The 24,778-nt window shown below is 33.1% G+C and overlaps 1 protein-coding gene across 5 annotated transcripts in view; it reads right to left on the bottom strand.

Annotated features, from left to right (window-relative positions):
- Nucleotides 1-24,778, bottom strand: part of LOC115214201 (neuronal acetylcholine receptor subunit alpha-10-like) — a 247,720-nt gene that overhangs the window by 33,284 nt on the left and 189,658 nt on the right. For 4 of the 5 annotated variants that reach the window (XM_029783306.2, XM_029783315.2, XM_036501736.1 and 1 more), the window contains 3 exons: nucleotides 17,629-17,822; nucleotides 3,401-3,510; nucleotides 2,062-2,516 (listed from right to left, as the gene is read on the bottom strand). In XM_029783306.2, coding sequence (XP_029639166.1) covers nucleotides 2,062-2,516; nucleotides 3,401-3,510; nucleotides 17,629-17,822 — 759 coding nt within the window. The remainder of the gene's footprint in view (nucleotides 1-2,061; nucleotides 2,517-3,400; nucleotides 3,511-17,628; nucleotides 17,823-24,778) is intronic. The other variant, XM_036501738.1, reaches the window with a different exon arrangement.

Below are 24,778 nucleotides of genomic sequence, written 5' to 3'. Positions count from 1 at the left end.
TGAAAATGAGCTGCCTCAATTAGAAACATCTTATTACTTAACAATGCAGGATGAGATTTCTACAAGGGGAAAAATGAACGGAAATGTTTACAATAAGGAGTATTTATCAACTGAAGCAAGTTGTAAGTGCATGCCTGTGTAGAAAACTCTATGTTATTTATAACAATATTAATGACTTCTAACACAGTGTTATAACCAAAACATTTAAGGGAAGCAACAGTCGATAATATCGAACCCAGTAATTTAATGGTATCAAGAGAGAGAGCGAGAGAGAGAGAGAGAGAGAGAGAGAGATGTACAGGAAAAAAGGCAATTTAGATAGTAAAGGTTACTACAAGCTAATGTATTCAACGTTCTACTGATTTTCAGTATAATCTTTTATAATTTATATTTTACTTGTTTCAATTATTAGACTGCGACTATGATGGGCACCACCTTGAAGAATTTTGTTAAATCGACCCCAGTACTTATTTTATCGGCCTTTGTTGCCCAGCAGCTAGGTTACCGAAACGTAAATACACACATAAAAATATATATCCGACAGGTTTCTTCATGGTTCCACCTGCGAAATCCACAAGGCTTTGGTCGGCCCGTGACTATAGTAGAATTCCGTTGCCCAAGGTTCCACACAGTTGGACTGAACCCGGAATCATGCAGGTGAGAAGCAAGTTTCTTACCACACTGGCGCTCATATTCATAAAGATTTCTAACATTAGCGTAAAACACTCATTTTATGGTGGAGTAAAATCGATTAGATCAAATTATATGCATAAAAATATCGGCTAAAAGTCAACTGGACAAGCTATATTTCATCAGTTTCATTTACCCAAATGATTACAAAGCCGATTATTTTAATATATAAAAATGAATGTATATATGTATGATGTATACTGTAGGCCATCCTCTTGAGTACCTATCTGAAATTTGTGGTGAAGATCAATTTGCCCAAGGTCATAGGATGTGTGACATTTCCCCATACGTTACAGAAAAGGCATTGCATAGACGCCATAGTGTTTTGGAGAATTAACATTACCAGAGTAACTGAAGAAAACGAAAGCAATCCTTAATGAGAAATTCGACGCATTCGGATTTCTCCCTGCTAGACGCATATGCGAAGGTCAACGTGAAGATGTTTGAAATTCTTCCCTGGAACAGTGTCATTAAATGTTCATATTTGCAAACTAAATATTGGAAAAGTTAGCATGTAGGTTCAAATACCAAAATCTATAATGTTATTCAATTTAAGCTTCATTTAAGGCAGTAAAAACTGATTTCTAGCGAATTCAGCAGCCGGGTTAATAAAAATGTCTGCCAATGAATTGCTCCAATTTTCTCTCTCCCTTACCTTTTGCCTTAAACTTTCTTATTTACAGAGTAAGTGGCTGACATATCAGGAGATTAAGCTAGTTATATCGGTGAAAGTGTCGGTATCAGAGACGGTGTGTTTTCAATTACTGAGGGAGGGTGAACAAATGGAAGGTTTTCGGTTGTGTGCGTATGTGCGTGTTCGTGTAATGTATATGTATATACATATATCAACTACCTTAGCCTCGTTTTTATAAGATTTTAATTGATTTTTTTATCCTGTTTCCTATGGGTTTAAAAAAGTGTAGGTATTCTTCTACATTTAGATTGTATAATATTTTCATAAACTTATAACGAAAGATTTTCTTTTTCAGTTCTACCATAAATGATAAAAGCTCAATATTGGTACGTAGCCTTTCCAGCAGGTATAGATAACTTCCTTGTAATGATTAAAATAAAAGAACTACAAGGGAAATGTTGTTATTGCTTTCTACATGACCACAGGTAGATTTTTACTTACTAACGATGAGATAATAACTTCCCAATTTTAATTTATTTACGTTGATGTCACAAGAAAATTATACGCAAGAAATTAATTTCAAAATGTTCGAAGAATTCGGAAGAGAATAGTATTTAAAACAATTCCAGTATAATAAAAGAAATGTTTCAAATAAACCCGATTGCTTAAAATTGCTTCGTCTCTGTGGTTCAAAATTATTTCCAAAATAGTAAGTATAAATATGCTTAGGTACTTACCTAACTGCATTTTGGCCGGAGATTCTGGTGGTAACCAGAACAAAACCATTGTGAGAGAGGATAAAAGTACGCAAGGCAATATCAAAATATAGTTGTAAAAAGCAACTTTTCTTTTAATTTTCAATGTAAACGTCAAATCGGGATATGGTTCCGAGCAACACGGATAATATTTTGTGTGCTTAATTGCAGATGAATCGAGAATATCCCACTCGTTACTAGGCACATAGTCTGTAAGCTCGAATCCCTGTACATTTTGCCAAAATTTTACATCTAGTTTATTTCCATCGTAAGTCCAAGAGCCGAATTTTAAGTAACAAGTCTGTGCGTCGAAAGGGAAATATGTGATGTCTATTGAACATGAACTTTTAAAAATTGCCTGTGGCATCCAGAACACCGTACCATTGTATTTCAGGACTACCAATGCATCACGCTTCTCTTCTAACCGGGTATCAGCACTGGAAAGAGATATTAAATATATTAAATAGACATCCGAGAAAAATAAATAATTACTTGCTTTCACAGTTCAAATTTAAGACAACATATATAGACATATGCATTTAAGCACACAAACATGCACACACAAAAACACACGAATGCATGCATGCACGCACGCACGCACGCACGCACACACACAGAATTTATATAGAGCTTCAGTAGACTCCTTGTGCCTGTGTGTCGTTTAAAATTTTATTTTCAACTTCAACACCCAGCATTCCTTCCCAACATATGGCATCTTGGATACATCTCTTTTACTATTGACTCAGATCGAACCATGACTCATGAATGAAACTACGTAGATGGAAACTGTTGAATGCCGTCAGATGTATTGTATTTGTAATTCAAAGGTCTAATTTTCTTACAGTGTGTCAGGTCATTTCGACCAAAGAATTTAGAGTACAAGAATAAGTGGTATACTCAGCTACGAACACACTAATTTAATTACTATTTTAGTTGACTGAACACTGACAAATTATGCTCATAGTCAGTAATTCTGACCAAGATACATTTATATTATTATATATTTTCATATACAGTGCATCTGTAAATATATGTCTGTTAATCCTAGATTATTCAGTGGCATTACGCACCATTGAATTATATGATATGCATACAAGATTTATATTTGATCAAAATAAAATATAATTCATTCATGAAATGCATTCATGTCCATATTAAAATAAGGAGACTGATAGCATTTTTTATTATTATTTCTAAACATCTTCAATATATATACGACATATTCATTTATTCAAATCATAATATATGTTTTCAGTGTTCGATGAAATCGTAGTTTTCCCTCATCTATTAAGACCTACGTAAATTTGCATATATTACTCACTAATTATATAGTTTTATGTCTGGCATCCAAATAGCATCAGGTGGTATTCTGACATTTTTTATCATTCCGTAATCTTCTGGGTTCCACTTCAGGTAAATGTCTCGCCATTGCTAAAATGAAATGAAGAATAAATCATAAATAAACATTGTAAGTTATTTGGTAAGATATAGTTCAATGTTAATATAAGAATTATTAGAATGTTTGACAAATTACTATAGGTATTTATTTCAGTTTTTTACATATACGTTTTAAATACAGTTTTTCACAAAATCCATTAATTTAAATACTGAATTCAATAGAGTCAATAGTCCTTTTATTAGAGTTTGAGACTTTGTGTCTGCATAAATCCTTATTGAAAGAATGTAAAAATAATTGTATATAAAAGTATCTCCCTGTCGTAAAATCATACAACAATAATAGATTATCTACTCACCAGAACGTATATAAACTTGGCTATTTTTGAAACATCTCAGATTTTAAATGAAATGATAGTGAGCAAATGTTAATAAAAGCAACAAAATGAATGTACATCATCTGGATTTTAAACATTATCTAATTTTATTTAAGAAATATATTTTCTAAATTCTAAATTTTATGTGCATGTATATAAATTATAAAGTTAAATGACGAACCGGTGTGAAATAAATCAAGACCCAGTGCAAGATAAAATATTGGTTTCAAATTTTTCCAGAAGAACAGCAATTTCGGGTATATGGAGTGAAGTCGATTATTACTGACTCTATTCCGATGCCGCAAAGATCGAAATAGTTATGTTTAAACGTCTTAATTCAGTCACGTTTATAATATATATCTCTATTCTTCAAATCATTCGAATATATACTGTTAAGAGCATTCAATGTTGTAAATCTAATTCTTACTTTTATCAGCAATTAAATATATATATATATATATATAATATACATATTAAGTTATAATTACGTATTTTCATCTTCTTGAAATACATATAGATGTGGTTTAATGCTTTTCAACTCGTAGTATATTATATAATATAACCTGAAATATTATTCGGAAATCAAATAAATCAATAATTTAAATTGTAACCTCCTCATCATCTACATATTTTTCTGGAAATTCTAAGATATTTTCTCGCTGTTGAAGAAAAAAAATATTCAAGACATTGATCGCGAAACTTTAACATACTAATTGCGATATAAAAACATGCGGAATGTAACGACAGGAAAAACATATAAATCTAAAATAAACACATCGCATCACCATTTTTGAACATAAAGTAAACAATCATTGTAACTAAAAAAATCGACCTAATTTAATTATATCACATTAGACATTTGTTACATCCATTTAGAGATAATGATTGTTAGTAACAGGGTTTGACATATACAAGAATATATTTTCAAAGAGACAATGAATAAAAAAAGTTAAATAAATCGTTATTGATTAGACAATTAACAAAGTTCATCTCCTTACTGATTAATGGGCACAAAAACTGAAAAACAAAGATGAATGCAAAATATACCAAAGATTTGTATGCCTGTGAGTGTGGTGGTATATGTGCGTATAAGGTTTTAAATGAGAGGAGAAAAAGGCAGAGAAAGAAACACATAGCAAGTTTGACAGAAGCGTGCAGAGAATTAGATATAAATACATGAAAACAATAAAATATCTGCAGTTCAGTAGTAAAAGGTACGAGGATTGACTATAAAAGGTGACAGTTTATCGCTGCCCCACATCAAAGTATAATAGAATAAATAAAAATAGAAATTAGGTTAACAAACTTGAGCATTTAAGGCATAAACAAATGAAGAGAAAGGTATTGAAGTATTTATGTAGTGTTTAATGAATATCAATAATTTGAGATGTATATAGTGTATGCTAAAAGCGAAATATATGAAAGTACAAGGTACTAGACATATATTGGGTACTAATCTTAAAACATTTTTCAGAACATCCCAATCCAGGTTTTATATTTCTACTTGACTATGTATTTAATTTCTCCTTTGTGTTTCACTAATTGGAATTCTTACTATAAAGAAGTATCCGGTTTGTAACAAACAAACAAAGCTTTCAATGCAAAAAGGTTGATAACAGCAACTGCGAACTGCTATATGCGTTATATTAGGATGGTGCTATGTACATGCTATTTGGTCATTACCCTGCGAGTAAACACCGCTTTTAAAGAGTATTATTTAGACAGTTAGTAACTTAACCAATCATTATGGCTACAAATGAATTTATCATTTCTTGGGAGAAGTTGTGAGTTTTGAAGCAGTTGCGGATAACATTTTAGTTTTCCTGGTTTTGAAAAACCGTCCACACAGGTCCTGTTGACAATGGTTGTGCGGGCGTATTCTTGAAAACACTTTTGTATAACCATTCATTTATCATTCTACTGTAATAAAAAAAAAATCTACCACAGAAATATTGTGACTTCATTATGACAATGATTTGATAACGAAAAGGCGTTTGACTTTAATCCCAGCACTTTGTTACCGAAAACATTATATCTCAAACATGCTACTGTATATGCTGTCATCCTAAGGCAAACAACGATACAAAGACTCAGTCATCAGCATTGTAACAGCAATATAAATGTTTCCTTCTAACGTTTAAATCTTTCAAAGTATCATTCCTAATAGATAATATCGCCTTGTTTCTGCATATTCTCTAACTATATCCACTGCATTTACTTTTACGAAATTTTGTCTTAATTTGTGGTTTCCTTAACAATATGTATTACCTGCGTAACGAACAATTATTATTTTTTGTGATGATCTGCATTTTTATGATGAAAGTATATACAAATCTATACACACTACATAACTAAATAATGACCTAACCTCCAAGACAAAACTCATTCAAATGTCTCTAAACGTCCCTTATCCTCGAGTTCTGTCAATACCTAGTTTTTGACCAATATGTATCAGTATATGTGGTATGAATAACGATACAGCAACTAAATTTATCATGCAAATCTTTTAAAATTATAGCAGTCAAAGCTGTTAACTTATGACAGGATTTCGCAATCAATTTGTAATATAATAATATATAGTGAATCCTACAAGGAATGTGCACCATTGAATGCTTATGCCGCTAACTGAAATCTTTCAGCGAAATTGTGTCATCGAGAAACATTACGTCCGAAAGAAGATGATAAATGTCATATGAGCGACATATATCACTGATTTAGCATCTGTTTAACGAATGCACCAACCAAATGTTTAATCGTCAAAAGCAACATATTACGAATAGAGTAAGTACTCTTGAAGAAACATTCAGTTCTGAATGTGTTGCATTCCACACTAGATCTGCCGGATGAACCTATCGCAGTAAATAATTGAATTAGAAATATTCCGTACGTACGCCAAGAGCAGGAAATAGCTATGAAATACCTGTTGAACAAAAGAGACAGTATAGATACCCAAAAGGCTGAGATTAGAAGCTGTTTTGAAAATGTTACACTGAGACTACCTTCAAATTCAATATCGCGTTGTAGTTAACAGGCTATAGAATACCAGTGTTGACATGACTGCTAAGGAAGAAATATGCCAAAAATTATTTGTTTTCTAGATTACTCATATATTTTAAAATTCAAGCACCACAGGCCTGTCATATTTCTTTTTGAAAACAGAAAAAAAAAATATATGTAATATAGGAGTCAACATCACAGTGACTGCGTTTATTTCAGATAGAGTCAATGAACAGGAGAACACTTTTGAAAAAGCATTTCGAAAACCAAATTGACTGTAAACACCTTGGTAATTTAGTTGAAGCATTCTATGAATTTATTTGTATGTGAAAACTTACAAAGCAGTGGAACCTTACAAAGTTTTTTCTAAAATTACAAGTTGTAACTGAATTGTTACTAACTCCTGATAATAGAGCATTCTTTCTTGCAAAATTTAACTACCACTTTTCCAAAAGAAAACGTTATGAAAGAGTTAAGACTAAAAGAGACAACACATAATTTATACAGATACATTCTAAGTGAATCATTTGAGAATAAGATTTTCCCAGAAATGCGAAGAAATAGAATGGCATCATGTGCAGGTGAATATTTATGTCTCGTCCTTGCTAGACTAATATTAAAAATCTCTCATAAAGAACATTATTTGTAAATGAGTAATTCAGTATTGATGCTTGCAATTAACCTTGGTACATCCATCCCATTTTTTTCTTATGATTACTATATTAATGAATTTTTTATTCAATAACAGAAAAAAGCAACCTAGATATTCTAGTCCTGAGAATAAATTACTATTATATACACTATTTACTCAAATCCGATGAAAATAATGATAAATACCGTTAATATATTAGGTACGTATTTATACTTTCGTTTAAGCATTCAAATATAATCTTCCAGCGATATTTAAATAATCAATGTATCAAAACAAGAAACATGATTGACTTGCTGCCTGCTTTCCGATAAAAAGCATGTTCTCTTCCTCGTCGTTGGCTTTAAATAGTCTAAATATATGCGAAAGCATTTTCAAAAAAGATGCCCACCGAAATTTACACACACCAATATGAACTATTACTATTGTTTTCTAGGATAGAGCGATGAGAAAAAAATGAGATTATATTATTTTACACAACTTGTAACAGAGAAGCTTTTCATGAATTAAGTCGTTAGTTAGTCGGATAATTTACAAAGGATTAAAACAGATTTATCTGTAAGAAAAAGTAAACAAAAGGATTTGTGATATCGAGCCGCAACATTGTTGCAACGCATATAATCTAAATCCGAAATAACATATTCCCTTTACAACACATAACTGACGAAGTGAAATCCTAATTATATCTCAACACATATGAATGTGCGCTCAGAACTGGAAATACCTTGTCGGCTAGATATATGACTTGAATCCTATCAAGCCAAAGAATGCGTAGAAGCATTCTGTCGTGGTCCTTAACGGAATACTTCATTTTTATTAGTTGATATATATATATATATATATATATATATATATATATATATAGATATATATATATATATATATATATATATATAGAGAGAGAGAGAGAGAGAGAGAGAGAAAGAGATAGATAGATAGATAGATAGATAGATCAAATAAAATCAAAAACAGAACACAAAGGATGTTGCGCTACACGTGTTTCAAGCTTTAAAAACGACCTGTTCTTACATCAGTGTATAATAGATATAAAAGTTCTCTTCAGCCGCATGCATTGTTATTCCAAAGAGTTACATCACACTTTAAAAATATGAAAAGTACATGTAGTATTACCCATTATAATAGGTATATAATATCTCCCTGAGAAAGAGTATTTGTAAAATTTCGTAACTAAATACGCATGTAGGGGATCATTGGATTTCGAAAATCTGTCCACACTGTATCACCATCCAACATAGAGTGAATGTTAATTAGATTTGAATGGGTTCATTCTTCTTGTAAGGAAATAGAAATAAAGAGAGGGTAGAGGAAAAAGGAAGAACAAAATAAAATAGAGAGAAAAAATAGATAGAAAGAATAGAGAGAAAAAATAGAGGGGAAATAGAGAGAAAAAAGGGAGAAAAGGAAGGAAGTGGAGAAAATAGAGAGAGAAAACGTTAAAGTGAGAAAGAAGGAAAGAGAACAATGTAAGTAAAAGATAAGGTAATAAAAGTAGTAAAGAAATAGTAAAAAGTCAAATATTCAAATTGAAACACGTGTACCGCGACATCCTTTGTGTTCTGTTTCGTTTTTATTTGATATATTCTCTCTCACCTCTGCCACTATCTGGCATATACAGGTACTTACACTTATCAAAAATTCACCCTAAATTTGCAGTACCTATATATATATTCCGCTAAGGACCGCAACAGATGTATATACATATATATATATATATATATATATTATATATATATATATATATATATATATATATATATATATATATATATAATATATATATATATATGTATGTATGTATATATCAGCTAAGGAAAATGAAGTATTCCGTTAAGAACCATAACGCATTCTTTGGCTTGATAGGATTCAAGTCATATATCTAGCCGACAAGGCATTTCCAGATCTGAGAGCACATTCATGTGTTGAGATATAATTAGAATTTCACTTCGTCAGTTATGTGTCGTAAAGGGGATATGTTACTTCGGATTTAGAATATATGCGTTGCAACAATGTTGTGGTCCGATCATATCACAAATCCTTTGGTTTATATATATATATATATATATATATATATATATATATATATATATATATATATATATATATATATATATACATATACATATATATATACATATATATATATATATATATATACATATATATATATATATACATATATATATATTTATATATGCACATATATATGCGCACGCACACACACACACACACATATATATATATATGTATATACATACATACATACATACATACATATATATGTGCGTGATTGTGTGTGTGCGTTTATGTATTTGTATATGTTTGTATTTATATATTTCATTTATGTGTCTAAAAGATATATTTATCGGCAAGGAAACCGATAAACTGCTGCCGTTGAATGAAAATATCTTATGACACTGAACTCTATTTCATATCACCTTATGTATCTCATCCCCTTAATCTTAGAAACCAGTGATTTCAATAAACAAATGATAGAAGTTGAGTGTTCAAGATACATTCAATCTTGTACATATTGACTTCTAATTTTGGCAGTAGGCCAGTAATTCAAAGGAAGTAACTTGATTACATCAAACTCAGTGCTCAAATGATATTTATTTTATTGACCCCTAACGGAGATATGGCCAAGATGATTTTGGCGGAATTTAAAATGAAAAAACGTATTCAATCATTTAAAGCTCATAAATACTAATGACACTCTAGTTGGAGTAACATAGGTGCAATAGAACAACAAGAATTGGAATACTATTGTCTGAAATAAAAATAATTGGTTTTGTTATATTGTGGTTTGATAATTCAGATATTCTCGTTGAAGAATAACAAAGCAGTCAGAATAGAAATGCATCCAAATATATAGAAGGTTCGAACCACTTTGAAATTTATGACAAACTTTGTGATTAAACAATTGAAACCTCTTTGCCGTTTCTCATAACAACAATTAATATCAAAGAATAAGTCACGTATAGATAAATTGATCAATTCTATTGGTATCGATTGAAGACAAGAGATTCTGTTCTTTTACTTTCAATAGCTGTTCGATACCAGAAGTCTTACGTTCTTCCCTGTTTTCACACGCGATGTATGTACACAAACTCTCACACATGCATGCATACTCACGCACACACAGACACGCGCATATATCTATATAGCTATCTATATATTTATATATATATATATATATATATATATATATATATCACATATAAGAGGGATGACCACTAAGTGGACATCCATTATGCTCGATGTAGACCCCATATGGTCTGACCACTAAGAAAAAATTGTTCTCAAGAAAATTCAGCAAATGCTAAAATGTAAGCAAGCAAGACAAATGAAAATATACAAAATATATTTTGTATCATTCCATTTGTCTTGCTGTCCACTTAGTGGTCATCCCTCTTATATGTATGTAATATATTTTTTCTGGATCTTCAGATTTTTCAGTATGCTAGGCCACTGGTTTTAAATTGGTAATAATCAATTTATCATTCGATTTTCACCCATATTATTTCATTTCGACACACACACACACACACACACACACACACACACACACATATATATATATATAGTTATACATACTTATTTACACATATATACGACATTTATTAAATCCATATGTGGGGGAAAGTAAGTTCAAAAGAGAACAATTCAAACTTTTTGAGACGTCCAAAAAGAGAGAAAGAATGATTTCCAATAAAGATTCGTTTTATTCATAAAAAACAGCCAGTGCAAGTAATAATGCTATGAAAATAGCAGTTCAAAAATATCGTTATATGTACAAAAATACAATTATAGAAAAATGGAGGAGAAAAGGTTGTTGAAGCAATATTAGATTTAATACAAAATAGGATTCAATACATACGCGCATTTCAAATGACAATACACATATGTAAGAAAAAATTATAACCATAGTAATTATAATTAAATTTATGCATTATCATTTTCATCAGTGTGAAGAACTTTTGTAAGGACTTCAAAATAGTCGAGGCAAAGCATAAAGCATAATAAACTAGGCCACGTGTGTATAGTAGAATATTACGTAGCAGGTGGACTAGTTTTATTATACTTTGTCTCGTTCTGTTACCATTTTTTAAAACATCCTGTTAGCTTTTTATTCTTATTTGTATGTTATAGTTTACCGCACATATAAACGTGCATACACATTAATATATCTGTCTTTTTTCCCTTTCGTCTCTCTTACTATCATCACTAATGTTATTATTTCCCCTTTTAAAACTTGCTTGCAAATATCCGATTTTATTCCCTATTACCCCACTCGTATTCTCCCTTACTGCATCTTATTTTAATTTACATTATTTTATTAAACCTCTTTTGATGTCCTTTCAAAAATTCTTCACACTGATGAAAATGACGATGAATAAATTTAATTATAATTACTATGGTTATAATCTTTTCTTACATATTTGCATTGTCCTTTGAAACGCACGCATGTATTGAATCCTATTTTGTATTAAGTATAATTTGATTCAACATATTTTTCTCGTCATATATATATATGAATATATTTTTTATTCTCTCTAGTTTCAGCTCAGAGCTGTGGCCATGCTGATGTACCGCCATTATATATATATATATATATATATATATATATATATATATAATATAATATATATATACATAATATATATAATATAATATATATATGAATATATATATGTATATATATATATAATATATATATATATATATATAATATATTATATATATATATCAACAATTGAGGGTAAAATTAATTAATTAATCAATTTCACCAAGTGTTCAGTATGTAAAAGGACCATTTAAGGCGAATTCAAAATATTACAATGTAATATTTTGAATTCGCCTTAAATGGTCCTTTTACATACTGAACACTTGGTGAAATTGATTAATTAATTAATTTTACCCTCAATTGTTGATATTATAATTCATTTCTCTCGGTCATACTGCCTCGGTTCTCGCGGTTAAAATATAATGTTTGCTAGATAGACCACGTGGGTAGAATGGGGAGTGCAGAATTTTACGCCTGCGCATTTTGAATTTGTTGACACTGTTAGTTGGAGTGGTTCATCTGAAGCGACAAGTTCGCTGATAGGTAAAGTTCCTTCTTTTTTAGTGTTTCCAAATCCAAATTAAGAAATTTTGAGCTGACGAAAGAAATGCTGATTTTATTTGGCTAATCTTGAAACGTTGACGTACTCAAACGATCTATGTACTTGTGATATTTTTCTGTATTTACCCCCAAACCTTCGTGAGCTGTCTGGAGTAAACATTATCTGAGAGAAATTTTCTTTAAGTAGTAGAAATGCTATTTCTACTAAGTTCAGTATGTGGCAAAGTAATTTATTTTACTAAGCCCTAATTATATAATATATATATATATATATATATATATATATAAATATATGCATATATACATACATATATGTACATACATATATGTGTATATACATACATATATGGGTACAGGACATCATAGAACATAAACAACATGAAATACGAAATACGAAAACATGGAATACGAACTTTTTTGCGAACAACGAAAGAAACAAATGGAAAACAAGAGAATAATGAACGACCCTTCATCAGTTGTCGGCTGTTTTATCTACTCCACATTTCGAGCATTTACAACAAGATGTGCCATCGTCAAAACAATTGCAAAGTAAATTAAAGAAAATTTGGGATTTGCGGATGGCACATATTTATTACTACGCTAGTCATGTGTAAATATTTATCACTACACTAGTGATGTTGAATTCATTAACGATTCGCGTGAGTACAAAGAAAATTACAAAAAAAAATACAAACTAGATTGCCTAGATTGTTGGCGTTACTCGGAATTCGTGTATCAAATGGAACGTCAATATGCAACGAAATACTTCACTGCCTCAAGACAGTGTATAGCGAGAGAATACGAAAATTCAGTTTAAACATGGCTCTTGAATATTTGATATCTTGCAGTGGAAGAAAACTGATGTTTGTAATGAAATGTAATAGTTATTGGATGTTTCGTCATATTCTATTGTATAAGCGCAAGGAGAGAAAAAGCCTGAGGAGAAGATGAAGTGAATGAAATGAAGGAAATATATATATATATAAATGTAAACCGGTGTGAGGTAGAAGGTCACAGGAGTCATAGCAGTCTCACAGCATCACTAAGACGTGCATAGCTTTCAAAACTAACAAATACCAAGACGACCACAGAATGAATTATTTATTTTCCTTTTATTAGTCACTAATTTTGATCTGTTTATCAGTTAACATCATTTATATTATTACCGTGAACTGGCAGAATCATTAGCACGCCGGGTAATATATTTAGTGGTATTCCGTACGTCTTTATGTTCTGAGTTCAAATTCCGCCGTGATCGACTTTGTCTTTCAACCCTTGGAGTGTCGACAAAATAAGTACTAGTTGAGCACTGGGGTCGATTCAATGAACTCATCACTTCCCCCGAAATTCTAGACTTGTGTTAAAATTCGAAAAAATTATATTCCATTGTCACGACTAAACTTGTTACCTTTCCGATGGAAATTGCAAATAGCCACCTTATAATTCTCACTTCACCATTGTTGGAAGCAGTCAATGTTTCATATGTTTCCTAAGACTGACAGTTAAATTCTTTAACTCTCGGCGACGGAGTAATGGGTCACTGATGAAGATTAACTAAATCTGAAATCAGAGCTGATATCATTCCATCTCGCTTACCCTAGGGAGCTTGTCTCCCTCGTCACTTGTTAGAAAAGTGCTCTCAGGTGGCTAAAAGTTGTTTTGACTCTTAAGTCTGGTAACTGTGGTGCTGGCTAGCACCCCACATCACTTTAATGACGACTATACTCGTTGCCTTTTGATTGTAAATTGCAAACAGCCACCTTAATATATATATATATACATGTGTGTGTGTGTGTGTGTGTGTGTGTGTGTGTGTGTGTGTGTGTGTGTGTGTGTGTGTGTGTATGCAAGTATGTATGTATTTATACGTTCTCATATATGCATATTATTTATGGGTGAAGACAGGTTTTCTTGTGCGTATACTTTCCCGATTGACAAATCTATAAGTTAAATAATTTTGTACATATCTGGAACCTCGATTCGTTCCTCTGAAATAGCAGCCAGTCTCTTTCCTGTTTCAAGTGATGCATTAGAAAATTTAGTTCATGATATATAAATGATCGGGGATATGAATTTAGATCGTTATATGTCAATAATTGTAATATTGTGTTGTTTTAATATGAACATGATTTTATATGCTTCCTAGAGAAGGCTGTTGCTGGTGAACAGATATTTATGCTTATTTGAGCATGCGTTTTGTGTGTGTGTGTGTCTGTGCTTGTTTGTTTGTGTGTGTGTGATACCATGCAAAACTTTATCCCAGGAGAATGGGGCGAATTTGCCTTGGAGAATAATGAAAATTTAGCAAAGTGATTTACACCCGCGTATTCTTTTGGGTTATATTGAAATTGCTGCAATATAGTTCTTTAAAGTGGAATTAGTATGATATATGGAACAGATTTTTTTCCTTTGTTTTCATTATTCATCTTTGCAACAAAGTCAGCCAATCAATATATAGGGGTCCCAAAAGTCACCGAGGATCGCAATCTTTGATAATTCGTTTATTTTTTAACACTTTTCTTTTATTTTCAGGGCATTTATGGACTAGGTCCTGGAAATTAATTATCGAAAAACATGGCACTGCACCACGTACCCAAGTGGTGAAATTGTTCTAGTTCTTATTTTGTCGACACTCGAAGGGATGAAAAACAAAGTCGATCACGGTGAAACTGTTCCATTATAAACAATGAAAAATAACATTTGGAAACAGTTACCAAAAATAATAAATCCCGCACCACTCCATTGTCTTTAAAATTAGAAAAACAAAAATAAAACCCTTCTTAATATAACTTGCTCCTCCAGTCATTCAAACTACTTCATCCTCTGACCTCTCTGTCATTCCTTGTACATTGGCCAAACTGGTCGGCATTTAGCTGTTCGGATTGACAGACATCTCCGGAACATTAGACTCTACAAAGACCCTCCTGTCTCGCTCTACTTCTCCTTGACTGGTTATTCCCTGCAACATCTGTTTGTATTCGAACTGATATTGCACAGATGTCACTCGCACTCTCACCTCCATTGAAACTTCGTTTCTCTCACCGTTGCTCATTCACTTATAGTCTAAATTTTTCACCTACCTAAACCCATTTCCACGCACATTTACACACACCTTCCACATTCCACTGCCTTTTCTCCACCCACCCTCCATTTCTACACGTTTAACTCATCATCCACTCAACACACAATATTATGCCTCTACAGCGTATAATTAAACCTACACACAGGTGCGCACACACGCGCGCACTTCTCCCACTCCAAACGCACGAAAACACCCACTTCCTTTCCCACACCTATAGAGTATTATATAGCCATGCACAGATACACCTACAGGGTTTTATATAGTCATGCACGGATACACCTAATACCTACCTCTTTTGTCACCCTTATTCCACCTGACTCCTCCATCATGGTCGACCCATATATATCACATTACAACTACAAGTACATAAGATAACCTCACACACACATATAAGCGCCCTTACACGTCCAAATACAATGTACCTAGATTTCAACTTTATACACACACACACATCTTATCCAACGGCCCCACATAAGCGCAACGACTGAAATTAGGGACACGCTCATTCCCCCACATACATACACACGCAGTAGCATACATAATACATACGGCACGTAATAGTGCAGCACATATATTATACACACACACGCATGCATATGTCACACTTCCTCTTACGCACTCACATACACACATGCAAACACACACATACCTAAAATGAACGACAGAAGAACACACACAAACATGCAAACATTAGCTGCTACAGACACACATCTGATAGCCTCACACACACACACGTATACGTTAGACAGTCTCACATACACACGCATAAACACAGGTCCACACACACGTACACACCCAAACACAAATACCATGGCGCACTCACACATATGCTCACTTAATTTTCATATTTACACATCATTAAAAGCAAGTGCACCATCATCCAAGCGGACACATTTCTCTCCTGTAACATCATAATTTTCTCTCACACACTGTCTTACAATCCGAAATACTTTAGTTCTTTGGTCCTCGTGTCGCTGAACACTGGCAAACTTATTCTTCTCTGCTTCTTCCTTGGCTATGTATACCCGTCTCCCAGCCTCCCTTCTGGCTATCTGGTACATTTCCATGCTAAGCCCACTCTTCCAGGTTTTCTAGGTCTGTTTCTTTTCTCTAATGGCCCTGTCTACAGTATTATTCCAACACCAACTTACCCTTGGTCTGGAAGGGACTTTGCATCAGCCGCAGATTTGGTCTATGGCGCTCAGTAAGCTGTCACGTAGGAATTTCCAGTTTCCCTCTATGTCACAAGTCTGTAGCTCCTCCTCCCTCTCATCGTTATAGACGCGAAATTGTTATGATCATTTGGACGGTTACTGATGAGGAATTTGCAACGATTTTTATGTGAATTTTCCATTTGTTGTGTTCCTGTTGAATTTTTGAAACATTGTGTGTGTGCGTGTGCGCGCGCGCTGGACTGTGTATGTGCGCGTGTGTGTGTACGTGTGTGTATATGTGTGTGTGGCCGGTGACTCCTATAAATTACTAACTGCCACCTCATCGTTGTGACCACGATCAATATCACCGTCACTAGGTCGGTGATTGGCTCTGTTGCCTACTAGTACCATGTCAGTCGCCGTCAGAGCTGCCGACGTCTCTATCGCTTGCCTCGATTAGTTTTGTTGTCATTGTCAGTTACCACCTTGTCAACGACTACTACAAGGACAAATAACCAACGATGCTACCACAATATTAACACCATTGCCAACAATGCAAATGTAGACAACACTATGACCACTAGCGTGGATGAAATAGAATTACCCCTTCCCCGAAATTACTGGCCTTGTGCAAAAATTTGAAAATAGAATTCAGGAAAACACGTATTTCAATGTCTACAACACGAGCGCTTTCTTCAAAGGCATTTTTCACCTATCAATAATTCTATAATAAACGTAAAATAACTTACGTAAGTGATCCAGACATTTATTGATAATATTTGGTTTCTTTCGTCTAAATCCAGGATCTGAATTAAGCTTACTCCGTATTCTACTGTAATTGTTTCATTTGGGTCGTTCACCGGTCTGCCTGTCTTACCTGAGGTTTGGTATTGCTCGATCAAAGTTTTTATAAGTCGTTTTTCTTGTGACAACACCAACGCGCCTGCCAAAATATACAGAAACAAAATATAAATATATTGTTACTTTTATACATACGATCTAATAGAAACTGACAAACACATACACATCTCATAGACGAATTTATGAAAGTCTCTATACAAATTTTAAATTTCCTCAAAATAGCTGATAAATCTTGTGAATAACGCGAGCACCTTACATCATCTTTAAAAAGAGAAATAAAAAATGCCCGTGTTATAGTACTCTTGAATAAAGAGAACAGTCAAGACAGCAGCACCTTTGATCAAAAAATCTTGTTAATTAAGGTGTCACAATGTTAAGCAACAACAAAAACTTAGACGATAGTGATAACAAAGACAACAGTTATGATAGGAAAAACAATTACCACAATCGTAGCAACAATAACAACAAAAACAATGAAGTATCAGAAAAATAAGAAACAGACTGAGGAAATAAGTGCCAAGTTCGGTAAAATACATTCTAACCCTTGCAGATGATGCCTTGGTGTAATCAGATTTCAAAGAATGGAACAATTGAAGGAATGAAAATATAATGAGCCTATCATTTGATTGAACAGTGCACTTATCGTAAACAAGAGACAAAATTCCCGTTTGAAATTGTTTGTAAACAACTCTATTTTCTTCAGTCAACAAACCGAACAATTCGTGATACGCCCGTTACCTTGATTCACGATTAATTCAACTACCCATAATTAATATCTCTTGTGTATGCCGTAAAAAGGAAAGAACGTTAGATACTGTTTGTTTTTTAAATTTTGATTTTACTTGTACTAACTGGACTACGCTGGGGTACTCTCTTAGATCGTTTCATCGAAGAAATCAACCCAACCCTAGTACTTATCGTACTACTACTGTATAAGTCTTTCTGGCAGATTTAGAAATGCAATATTTCTAATTTTGTAGATCAGTGAATTTATTTCACTTGAAATTCTATAAGTTTTCAAAGGAGAAAAAGCATCGACAGCTAGCAAGCTAAGCTACTCAAGAAAGATGAAGAGCAATAAGTCTGGAACTAGTCTCTAGATGCTGGCTCTCCTGGGTGGAGGTGCTTATCTCCCCTGTTTGAAAACTTAAGTTGGCTTGTGTCACGTAGCCAACTGGAAACGATAGTTTTACAAATGTGGGAGGGTAAAGCGAACTGAGGATTCAAGTAGTCCTTACTAAAGTATTTTCTAGGTGAGAGATCTTAAAATCTTACGGTACATTACAGTAGAGTGTGCGTTGACTATAGTACTAGTATCACTTAAGACTTAGAATGATCTTGTTAGTTATTAAGGGAACAGATTATTTTGTGTACTTAGTAGTAATTGTTTTTGCAGGTTTCCACGCCATGCTATTATTTTAATTAATAATGTGTTAAATGCGTCAATTAGCAGTGTGGTTGATAATTTTTCCCTTACCTCAATGATGCCGGTGTCATATATTATTAAAAATTATCACCCTCAAATTTGAGAAACAAACACTCATAACTTTTTTCTTTTGAATGTTTATTGCATGAAATTCGTACCATGAAATGCCTAGAATTGAACTCTATTATTTAAGCTTAATTAAAATATAGTTTTTTTTCTTTTAAATAAAAAAGTTAATTATACTTAAATCCAATTTTTTGCCTTATAATTTTTTCATGAAAATTTACCTCACAACTTTTCGGATACAAATGTTTGTTGCATGGAACAAAAACTATGAAATTCTTTATGTTTTCTTCTATCATTGAAGCTAAGTAAGATATATTTTCTTTTTAAAATGAGAAAAACGTTTTTTTTAGATCTAAACCTGATTGGTGACATTACTTACTCTCCTATAACGTTGCTACAAATTTTGATGTAAACTTTTTTCTACTGGAACAAATCTCAATTTTTTATGCCAAAATGTCGCTAGGGACCAACTCTCTTCAAATACGTTAACAATTCTTAATCAGGTTGAGAACTGAATTACCAACAAGCCCTAAAATATGCGGCGTGAGAGTAAATTGTGGCCTTAAGAATATTATTGAACTACTATCGTAGTTATATATATATATATACTTTATTGAAAATAACAAAAATATCACAAACAACTGTTACACAGAGTTTCGCGTGCCCATTCGTTGGACAGTTTTGTTTAGAATATATATATATATAATTATTTGTAGGTGTGTGTGTGTGTGTGTGTGTGTGTGTATGTGTGTGTGTATGTATTATATATGTGTATATATATATGTATATATATATATATATGTGTGTGTATATATATATGTGTGTATGTGTGTGTGTATGTATTATATATGTGTATATATATATATGTATATATATATATATATTTATATATATATATAATATATATATATATGTGTGTGTATATATATATGTATATATATATATATATATATATATATATATTTATTTTATAGAAGGAGCTTCTACAGGACTAGAACTGTTTCATTCAAAAGAAATCATCAGGAAGCTCCTGATGATTTCTTTTGAATGAAACAGTTCTAGTCCTGTAGAAGCTCCTTCTATAAAATAAATTAATTTACTCTGCTATGTATTGAGTACCTTATTTACTGTGGTTAACCCCGACTCAACACGGGACCTACATATATATATATATATATATATATACGACGGGCTCCACATAGTTTCCGTCTACAAAATTCGTTCAAAACGAATTGATGGACTAGGTGCTATAGAAGAAGATATGTGACTAATGTGCCGCGTTGAGGTTGAACCCGAAACCATAAACAAAGATCATAAAACATCTATTTGTTTGCTTTTTCTATTTTATCTTTTTGTTTTATACAAATTTATAAATCAATGCAGTAGTAAATTGACCTCGTGGCTTTTACGACTTTCCCCAGTGTTTCAGGAGGAGCAAACTTAAACGAAATGAATCAAGTAAATCGGGAGTAAGTTGCGGCTGTTGCAGCTTACTGGTTGCTTATTTCCTACTTTCCCAGTATATTTTATACAGATATATATTCATGAGGATAATTGTGGATATTCTGCTTATACGTGTCAAAGTTGTAGTTAAAATTAGGTGGATGTAAATAGAATACATGATCAATAACTATATAGATAAGTAGGTTGACGTATCGATCGTTTTATAGGTGACTAGCAGTATCGCCCGGCGTTGCTCAGGTTTGTAAGGGAAATAACTATAAAGCATTTTTAGAGAGTTATAGCCCAAAAATAGCAAAAAAAATGGAAAAAAATGATGGTAAATTTTTTTGAGAGTAAAAAAAGGTGGAGTTGCGTCCCCTAGACAGTTTGCGGTTTGTGTTTCTGGTTCTCGACCCCATGTCGAATTTATCGATTTTGTTCAGAACTGGGGGAACTTTTCAAAATTTTCGCTGCGTTAGTTTTGAATTATGACATTGGGCTATGTGTGTGTCAAGTTTCATCAGAATCGGTTGAAAGCCGTGGTCAGGGTGAGGGTACAAGCAAACAGACACACAGAAACACGCACAGACAAACTGCCGTTTATATAGAGAGAGATGATATAGCGTGCATGAATTAGTGAATAGGTTAATGCGAAGATGGTTGTATGTTTGTGACCTGGTGGATGAAGAGTTAAAAACAAAGTGGGTGAATGGATCCCACGATGCATGGATACTTTGTGTAGATAATTGCATAATTTCTGGAGAGTATAAATATATTGAAGAATAGATGAATGATCGATAGGCTGTATGACTGTGTCCCTTAGATGAAATGAATGAATAATGCCGTGCTGGTAAATAGGGATTCAGGATTAAACTATGGTATTTGTTGAAAATGTGGTGATTGAAGATTACATTGACCTCAGTACTCTACTCCTACTACTCAACATCCAAGAAATGATGAAAGCAAAGTCGACGTCGGCGGAATTTGAACTCAGAATGTAAAGACGGACGAAATACTTATTTCTTTACTACCCACAAGGGGCTAAACACAGAGAGGACAAAGAAGAACAGACAAACGGGTTAAGTCAATTATATCGACCCCAGTGCGTAACTGGTACTTATTTAATCGACCCCGAAAGGATAAAAGGCAAAGTCGACGTCGGCGGAATTTGAACTCAGAACGTAGCGGCAGACGAAATACCGCTAAGCATTTCGCCCGGCGTGCTAACGTTTCTGCCAGCTCACTGACTTAGACGAATGAAATGCCGTTAAGCATTTCACCTGGTGTGCTACCCATTCTCGCCGCCTTAGCTGCAAATAAATAATGGAAAGACAATGCGTTTGATGGGGCGAATTGGCACTCTCGCAGAGCGTTGGGGAGAATATTTCGTAGTACCTGTTCAAATTCCGCCGGGTTCAAGTTAACATTTTATACTGAGGCTATAGATAACAAATTTACAATTCAAGGCAGTGCACTAACAGAGCTATGAAAACGTTAAAGCATATACTCTGTGTACTGAGGTCGGAGTTCGAATCACGTTATGGCTTACTTGCGTGCTAGAATAAAAGTCTCGTTCTTAATGCTGGCACGTTGGGTTCTTTTAGAGGAGTTGATTCTGTTACAAGCATTCTGGATTGAGGATACGCTTCTACCATCTTCTTTTTCATCAGTCTAGAAAGCCCTATAACGGTTCACGAACACTCAATTACCTCCTCATTCAAATATTAAAATTTTGCAATTTTATTGATTACATTTAGGCGTTTTATATTACTAACAATATATATCAAGGACCTTACAGTTTTAGTTTACTAAACTAAAATTTCACTTCCATATTAGACTGTTCACTGCACAAATATCGCCAACTCCCGAGAGAATACCACGAAAATCTGATTATATCCGTTGTTGTTCTCTAGAACTATGAACATTGATTGTCGAATAATAATCATGTGTAGACTTGTTTCAGAAACCTATTTGTTACACATAAAATTATAGCCACTTTCATTCATGTAAAAATGTGATATTGGACATGAAATCAAAATCAGTGCGAGGTTTTGACTCTGTACGGCTTGACACAATATATATATATATATATATGTATTTATTTATTTATTATTATTATATATATATATATATAATATATATATATATATATACGTATATGTGTGTATGAGGTGCGTGAGAGAGCATGCGTGTGAGCGTTTTGTGTGTATATATATCTATATAATGCAAATACACATTAAATATCAATATCTTCTCTCTTTCTTTACGTTTATCTTTCATATTCATGCTGAAAAAATTAGCACAATAAATGAAGTTTGCTGTCATACCTTCATAATTATTATATTATGAAACTATATCGTATAAAATAAAGATAAAAAAAACATACAGTTACATTATTTCTATTGGTATTATGAGATAAAACAGAAAAGTAGACACTGATGCCCAAAGTTATGATGACATTAAAATTGTCAAAAGCACAGAAAAAATCATCAGCAACGAGCACAAAGGATCGGCTGCAACCTATAAACATCTATAGAAGCTTATATATATATATATATGTGTGTGTGTGTATATATATATATACATATGTGTGTGTGTGTGTGTATGCTTAAGTATATGTGGTTTGCGTGCGAACGTAATAATTCCGAGATGAAATCGCATCCTAGTTAATCGTTTACAATGCTACATTAGACAAGGATTACAGCTGTAAGTTACTTATGCGTGTCGAGGTCACTAAGTTTACAGTATACAAAATAGTTGTGTCTTAGATAGAAACATTCCAACCTATAAATATCTGCTACTGGAATGTCTGTAACTGGGAAGCTTGAGTATTTCATAAAAATGTTCTCGGAGCAATTATATTTCTGAAACGGGAATCAGACAGACATACAGGCACACTCATACACGTAGGTAAGCGTGTACACACACACACACACACACACACACACACACACACACACACACACACACATATATATATATATATATATATAGATATATATATATATATATATATATATATATATATATATATATAGCGAGAGAGAGAGAGAGTTTTGAATATAAAATGGAAGCTGAATTGCATCACTTCGGATTGAAATCGTGTTGAGATCTCACTTCGCTTATTTCTGATTCTTATTTCTTTCAATAAGTGGATTATTTAAAGAAATTTTTACGAGGTTATTTAATTGTGTTGTATCTGTTTATGTATGTATGCTTGCATGCAAGCATGGAGGCACATATCTACAAGCATATATCGATGGACAGGTATAGACATCAATGCTAGTGCGTTATTTGTGTGAACATATAAATATTCTTGTATGTCTACAAACAGACGTGTATCGGCACACACATAACCTATTTTTTAAATTGTAATGTTTTTAATCGCCTTGTCCTTTTTGGTTTTGAGAATTCCTGCTTCTTCAGATTACGCAAATGTCGTTATTTATGTATTGTAGTGCTTTGAATTATTAGAGATATAAATCTAATGCTGTAGTCCGGAAGCAGTTCATTTAAATTTATATAGCCGGTAAAAAGTTTTGTGTTTCACTCAGGAGTGGCTGTATGGTAAGTAGCTTGTTTACCAACCACATGGTTCCGGGTTCAGTCCCACTGCGTGGCACCTTGGGCAAGTGTCTTCTACTATAGCCTCGGGCCGACCAAAGCCTTGTAAGTGGATTTCGTAGACAGAAACTAAAAGAAGCCCGTCGTATATATGTATATATATGTGTGTGTATGTGTTTGTGTGTCTGTGTTTGTTCCCCTAGCATTGCTTGACAACCGATGCAGGTGTGTTTATGTCCCCGTTACTTAGCGGTTCGGCAAAAGAGACCGATAGAATAAGTACTGGGCTTACAAAAGAATAAGTCCCGGGGTCGATTTGCTCGACTAAAGGCGGTGCTCCAGCACGGCCGCAGTCAAATGACTGAAACAAGTAAAAGAGTAAAAGAGTAAAAGAATATTATTATATTCTGGCAGTATATTCTGGGTAAATGATTTTCTCTACTCCCCACATTTTAATCACTCAATCTCAGATCATTTTTGGCCTGTCTTGCCAATATTTTTTCTGACGTTTTAACAATAATATTGCTCTACAATATTTT

The sequence above is a fragment of the Octopus sinensis genome, linkage group LG1, assembly GCF_006345805.1.
Source record: "Octopus sinensis linkage group LG1, ASM634580v1, whole genome shotgun sequence".
NCBI classification, from domain to species: Eukaryota; Metazoa; Mollusca; class Cephalopoda; order Octopoda; family Octopodidae; genus Octopus; species Octopus sinensis.
Note: the sequence above shows the minus strand (reverse complement) of the source record. Positions and strands in the feature narration are given on the sequence as shown.